The sequence below is a fragment of the Gossypium raimondii genome, chromosome 10 (genome assembly GCF_025698545.1).
Source record: "Gossypium raimondii isolate GPD5lz chromosome 10, ASM2569854v1, whole genome shotgun sequence".
NCBI lineage: Eukaryota > Viridiplantae > Streptophyta > Magnoliopsida > Malvales > Malvaceae > Gossypium > Gossypium raimondii.
The window spans coordinates 51,195,513-51,203,086 of record NC_068574.1 but is presented as its reverse complement, the minus strand read 5'-3'; the positions used below and the strand labels follow the sequence as shown (position 1 = coordinate 51,203,086).

At 29.4% G+C, this 7,574-nt stretch overlaps 1 protein-coding gene across 1 annotated transcript; it reads left to right on the top strand.

The window, feature by feature from the left end:
* Window positions 1-5,276: 5,276 nt before the first annotated feature.
* Window positions 5,277-6,165, top strand: LOC105778480 (uncharacterized). The gene is made up of 3 exons (XM_052622500.1): window positions 5,277-5,397; window positions 5,488-5,633; window positions 5,717-6,165. The coding sequence occupies exons 1-3, from the start codon at window positions 5,277-5,279 to the stop codon at window positions 5,906-5,908; spliced, it is 459 nt and encodes a 152-aa protein (XP_052478460.1). The 3' UTR covers window positions 5,909-6,165.
* Window positions 6,166-7,574: the final 1,409 nt, after the last annotated feature.

The following is a 7,574-nucleotide window of genomic DNA, read 5'->3' as shown; positions in this document are numbered from 1 at the left end:
GACTCTACAAGAGGGATGGTCTGGTAATCCTGTTGACTATTTTGATTTAAAGATCTTTGGGTGTCCTGCGTATACTCATGTTGATAATAGAAAATTGGAACCGAAATCCATTAAATATGTTTTTCGAGCTTTACTTGGTATTATGGCCATGCATGATTTGGAGCTTAAGGAGTTCGATATAAAAATTACATTTTTGCATGGAGAACTTGAGGAGGATATTTACATGCAACAACCAGAGGGTTTTACAGTCTCAGAAAAATAGGACTATGTTTGCTTACTGAAAAAAATCCCTTTACAGTTTGAAACAGTCACCAAGACAGTGAAACAAGAGGTTTGATTCTCTTATGACTTCTCATGATTTCAAAAGAAGTGGTTTTGGCATTTGTGTTTACTTAAAAAAAACAGTCCTGGTTCTTTTGTGTATCTACTCCTTTATGTTGATGACATGTTGATAGCAACAAAAGATAAATGAGAGATAAGAAAGGTCAAAGCCTAACTAAGTGAAGAATTTGAGATGAAAGATTTGGGACTAGCAAAAAAGATACTTGGTATGGAGATTCTCAAAGATAGAAAAGTAAATAAATTGTACCTAATTCAGAAGGGGTAAATTGAGAAAGTTCTTTGCAGGTTCAATATGCAGAGTGCTAAGCTTGTTAATACTTCTTTAGTAGCCCATTTCAAACTTTCATTTGCTTTGCCACCATAATCAGATGATGAGATTGAGTACATGTCACATGTTCCATACTCTAGTGCAGTGGGATCTCTCATGTATGCTATAGTTTGTTCACGTCTAGATTTATCATATGCAGTCAGTGTAGTTAGCAGATACATGGCGAATCCCGATAAAAAAAATTAGAAATCAGTTCAGTGGATTTTAAGATACTTACGAGGTACTACTGATGTTTGCTTACAGTTTGGAAGAACTAGAGATAGAGTCATTTGGTATGTTGATGTTGATTTTGCTAAAGACATTGATAGAAGAAGATCTCTCACAGGTTATGTCTTTACAATTGAAGGTTGTACAATTAGTTGGAAAGCCTCTTTGCAAACAACAACCACTTTGTCTACCACTGAAGCTAAGTACATGGCTATTACTAAGGCTTGTAAAGAAGCTATTTGGTTGAAGGGACTATTTAATGAACTCAACGGAGACCTTCAAATCAATACAGTGGTTTGTGACAGTCAGAGTGCCATCTTCCTTACAAAAGATCAATGTTTCATGAGAGAACAAAACACATTGATGTTTGCTATCATTTTGTTCGTGATATTATTGCTCGTGGTGATATTGTTGTGAGCAAAATTAGTACTCATGAAAATCCTGCAGATATGATGACTAAGTCATTTCCTATAACCAAGTGTGAGCATTGCTTAGACTTGGTTGGTGTTCATTGTTGAAGTTAAACCCTTAAGGGGTTTTATAGAAGAGGTGAAAAACTTGTTCGTTGAGAATTCGTGTCAAGGTGGAGATTGTTAGAGTTGTGTGACCCAAATTCTAAGAGATTAGTTGCAAGTCAAGTTAAACAAAATATATCTTCTTTCTAGAAGATTTAGTATTTATGAGTGTAATACATTTAGCATTAACATAATATATTCGACTTTGGTTAGAATTAGGTTTTCTCAACCTATAAATAGATGTAGTTGAAACTCCTCTTGTACTCATTCAAATTCGACATAGTGAATTTTCTTCTCCCCTGCCCGTGATTTTTTCCCGAAAAGGTTTCCACGTAAAAATCTGTGTGTTCTTTATTTTTATTTCTCTTTTCGTTGTAATATATTATCATTACCGACGTTCTATTTTTACACCTTGGTGTAGCAATATTGAACTTGTGATGTCGTGACACTAAACCCCCTGACTTGCAAGGCCATGACATCAAACTTGTGGCATCGTGACCTAAGACCCTCTAAGTAGCAATGTTCGCAACATCATATTCTCAGTTTCACGATGTCATATTCGAAACAACCAAACCAACTGAGATTGAGGAAGGGCAATATGAAGAACTTTTGGTCAAACTTGTTGTGTTTGGATTTAATGTTAAGGAAAAAATTGTAATTGAAGGTCTAATATTTTCCTTTATAAACCGGCCGAAACTCAACCATTTGAAAGAGGAATTAGATAGTTTTTAGAGTAACTTTTACTCTTGGCTGATAGTGTTAGCATAGAATAGTATATGGGCCTATTTGTAATTTCTAGGTTAGTTTTTCTCTACATTCAAACTTTTCAATTTTGTATGTACTTTTCATTTCAGTTGATGAAATCAACATTGGGCTTTCAAAATTTTCTTTAGACTGAAGTGATTCTACCTTTGGAATCAAGAATTATCTACATATTACTAATCATTTCTCAACCTATTCAATTTCATCCTTTAATTTGTTTTAATAATATAAAATTGATTTTTTTGTTTAATTATGCTATGGGTATGTTCTATATTCATTGGGTGATTGGATTGTTAGCATGTGAATTTATGCTTAAATAATCAATTGCACAATTTGAATTAATTTGAATAAACTGTAAAAATTTGGAATTGATAACTCTAAGTGAAAATTTAGATAGGAAAGACTGAAAGGAGAATCTATCAAGTAGTCATTTAGTCTGCCTTAATTGAGTGAGACCAAGAGGATAATTTGATTAAGTTCTTTGTTTGATTAAATTGAGACCGAGAGCTAAAATTTGTTGAGTGAAGAAACTGCCAATTGAATCCGTTAGGTGTAATTTCATTGCTGACATGAAGACTAAACGATCATCATTGTTGCCTATATTGTTTTCTGTTAATTGAAAGTTTTGATGCTTAATTGCATTTTAGAAATAGTTAGAAAATCATTTGTTTTGGACTATTGTACTAATTTGCAGCTTTAGTAATTCGATAGACTTTCTCTTGCATGTTATTTTTGTTCTTTTCTCTATTTTGCATGATCTCCTTTGGGTTTGAGTCTTAGAGTACTCTCAGTGTTCCGTTGTAACACAATTTATTACAATTTAACCTGTACACTAGCAGTACACATCTCACGTAATTATATATATTTGCATATTTCAGTTCACATATGCCACCGTCAGTAACCAAATTAAAAAAATTAATAGTTGAGTGACTAAAAAGAAAATGAACAATAATGGTGTGGCCTAACAAGGTTTAAGAAAAACTAGATGTATAAATTAATATCTTTATACATGTTACAAATTCAAAAAAAAAATGGTATTCTTTAAAAATATATATTTCTCCGGAATTCCTGGGCATAAAAATGTAAGGTTGCATGTAATTTTAGGATGTAGAAAATAATGTATCCTTCATTGAAAAGGACATCATCGACGTTAATACCATAGTCGTAAACTAATGAGTGAAAATGAAAAAAAAGAAAATTGAAGATTTTCAAGGTTTCAAGATTATATATGCAGCCAATAATAATTATTTTTATTTTAAGTATTGTACAATTCGATGTAAATGCAATTTGGTCCCTATTAGCAGTTTTAGAAAATCGTTCAATTGAATAATTATAATTATTTGCAGAATTAGTACCCTATGATTTTTTTCCTGTTTGATTAAGTTATTAACCAATAATTTAAATTTGGTTTAATACATTATTTGGTGTCTGTGTTTGACACTTCTTTTTAATGTGGTACATGTGTTTATTTTTCTATTCAAAGTGATACATGTATTTGATAGAAGTTATATATTTTAGTATATGAAAGTAACAATGTTAACTTTTAGTATTTAATTGAGTTTTAAAGTTGATTTTATGAAAATTCATAATTTACTAATAATATTGGCAATAACATTTATCAAATCAATTCTAAAACTCAAAAAAATCACAGTCATTGTATTGTATTTAACAAATTAAATATAAGATTAAACAAAATCACAATTAATACTAATTTTATTTTATTAACAAAATCATGAAAACTCAAACCTAATAATATTACCAATTGGTTTTTCATCAAATCAACCTAAAACCCAAATTAAACACTAAAAGATAAATATCATTACCCGTGGGTACCGAAATGTATAACTATCGTTAAACATAGCTACCACATTGGACAAAAAAAAATACAAGTACCTTAAGTATCGAACTAAGGACTAAATGATATATTCAGCCTTTAAAATTTGAGTTATTTTGTAAAAAGCTTACATATTATTTATTAAATATAATAAATCCCAACTATATATTTAAACAATTTGGTATGCTTTTATTCTTACTTTTAAGATTGAAATTTTAATGAAATAAGAAATTTTTGTAATTTATAAAAAAATTACATTTGTAGATTCTCCATTATAAACTTTTAATCAATTTCATTTTATAACATAATTTTTACTTCAATTTTATTTTATGTATTGAAAATTTATATTCCTTTTAATAAATATTAAAATATTAATTATGAATATTATTAAATTAAATAATTATATTTTTATTTTATTTTTAAACGTATTATTTGTAAATATGGTACCAAAAATTCAATAAAATTCAATTTATTTAAAATCCAAAATACCTAAGCAATCTTGTGATTTTGTAATTTATTTAATTGAAGTGAATTTATCTAAAAATGACATTACCAATAAAGAGGAAAAATAAAAATAAAAAATTTAAATTTTTATATATTTTAGTAAATTAAATTTCTACAATTGAATCAAAGTATTTTTCTTTTTTACTTTATTGCTTAACTATTATTTGTTCCCGTTCATACCAAGCAGGCCGAAGAGTTCAAAGCTGATGCTATTACAGAGAAGGGTAAAATTCGGTTCGGTCAATGCATGGTGAAAGATCCTAAATCAAGTCCAAATCCACAGCCCAACATGTTTGTGGCCGCGCACTTACGGTTTCCCATTGGAATTAGCCGTCGCGGTTAGGGTTTAGGGTTTGTTTAGGCTAAGATCATTTATTAGAGATAAATACTGTTATTGTTTATCTTTAATTTTCCTAAACTCCAAAAGGAAAATCAGAAATTTGGTGTTCTTTCACCCAGTCGGCACAAACACTAAATAAAAAATCTGCATGGAAAGGGAAAGAAGATCATATCAGGTATTATAGCTCTCTTCTTTCCCTTGAATCACAAACAACAGAAAGCATAGAGGCTCGTTTGTTAAGGTTTTAATCTTTATGTTCATATTTTTATTTAATGATTTGTTCCATCTTAATATTATTTTTATTTAGTGATAAATGCTTTGTATATTTCATTATTATTACTCTTGTTATCATTAAAAACATGATTAGTGGTTAATTGCTTTAGTTGAATTGAATCGAATGGAATATTTATTTGGATTGTTGTAAATATTTTATAAGCGAAGGAAATGGAGAGGTTGGGCTATCCAAAATCCATTGATGGGAATCATGCGTTTATCAAAGCTTGTGATGAAGATCTTAGAAAAATGATTGACCAGAACCATGGCCTTATCAAAGCTCATGATGAAGGTATTTATTGTTTCTAAAATGGATTTAATTCTGATATTAAAAACTATTTGTAGAATTGCGTATGGCTTATGGCATAAATAATATGTGTAGAGATGGAAAGGATAAAGCAGATGGCTGATGACATGTTTACCATGGAGCAAGAGAGTATGGGTCATTGTTTTCCTCATAAGAGAAGAAAAATAGAGAAGCTTCTATTAATGTCTGAGATTATAAATCTTCGGCATAACAAGATGATGGTAAAATAAGCTTAAGGTTAATGCATTATTTGGGGTTTGAATTTGGCATATTAGGGTTTGATTTCACCCCTTTTCCTGTGTAGAATGAGATGGCTCTCTTGGAGGCGGATGAAAGAATGTCGATATTGGCGCAAGAGCATCAGGTATATTTCCAGTCAGATAAGTTCTACCAACTTTGTATCTTACCGTTTTTTACTTACTATGTCAGACAGAAAAGGATGAATTTGAGAGACGAATTAAGGAGCTTGAAAGGAAGGTTGATGATAAACGAGTAGAGGAGGTGGAGATACAAAGCCTGAAAGAAGAAATAAAAGTGAAGCCAAAGGTTGAGGCAATTGAAGAAGAAGAAGTAAAAGTGAAGGAAGAAGAAGCGTGAGAGTGGGTAGGAGCTTATTCAAGCTCATCAATAATGTTTGGTTTGGAGTTAGGCATTTTTTCTGTATGAGCTTTGGTTCAGTATTTGTTGAGCTAGTTGCTTGTGAACTTAGTCTTCATTCATATCATAACATTTGATTGATAATATTAAAAACATATTGAATTTAAATAAATAATTTTTAAAATATAAATATCAGATTGTACGTGATATTCTAGTTTTACGTATTTTTCTAATTATTAATTATTAAATTTAAATATTGTGACCACTGATCAATAATTTGTAACTTGTAAAATTGAATATGAAAAATATAATTTTAAATTGAATTATTGAATATTAGTAAATTGAATATACTTATTATGAAAATATGATTTGAAGAACACCATTGAAAATTATATAAAAAAGATAAAGCGGTTTATGTTATAAATTTCTACTCCACAAATACTTTCTTTCCTTGCCAAAACTTAAAGAACTTTGTAATATATATATATATATATATATATATATATATATATGGAAAAGATTGTATGAAACATGTATATTATTTTTTCCAATAGTTTAATGTCGTATCAATATTTTTATTTTAAATTTTAGTATTTTTATTCAAAAAATCATTTTACTTTTTTTTCAAGTTTATGCCCTTGAATTTTTATCATTTGTCAAAATACCCAAATATGGATGGAAAAGTTAACCTTTTCATTAACTTCATAACATGGCTAGTAGATGTTGACGTGGCATCCACGTGACAAACCACATATATATTTAACTCACTGTGATAGGCTGCAAATCCAAGCATATTCAAAGTAGAGGTGTTCATGGGACAGGTCGAATTGGGTTCAGGTCGGGTTTAAGCATGATATTAACATATTTTATGTTTGCTTAAGCCAAACTCGACCTGAAATTTAGGCTTAAAATTTTGCCAAAACCCACCCATGTTTACAAAAGACTAACTCAAGCTCATTTTAGGCCCGCCCATATTATTATTATTTGATTTTTAAAAAAAATATTTATATCATATTAATTTAATATTTAATAATTTTATACATTTTTTATTTATTTAAAATTTTTAGATAGTTATCTTAACTTTATTTTAATGTTTACATTAAAGTGGTAGTATATATTTAGTATATATTTTTTTAATGTGTTCTAAATTACATAGTATATAAAAATAACATAATATAAAACATTATAAACTTAAAAACGGTCCGGATAGAGCTTGGGCCTTGAATATTCGAGCCTGATCCATATTTTAAACGGACCTATTTTTTTGTCAAAGTCTATTTTTTGGGCTTAATATTTTTACTCAAATTTTCTCAAATTTCGAACTGACTTTCGAGCCTAGAATGGATAACCGGACCCATGAGGTATATTTCAAAATAGATGCAACGAAACCTTTCTAATCGGACTAAAACCAATAAATATCATATTTAAGAGCAAAAAAGCTTGTAATCAGTTTCAAGTCAATGATTTATCAATTGTTTAAAAGAAACTGTGCTCGGTTCACCATCAGAATTCACAACAGAATCATTTCACTTCTTTTCTTGTGAGGAAGATGTTTTCTCAAGCTG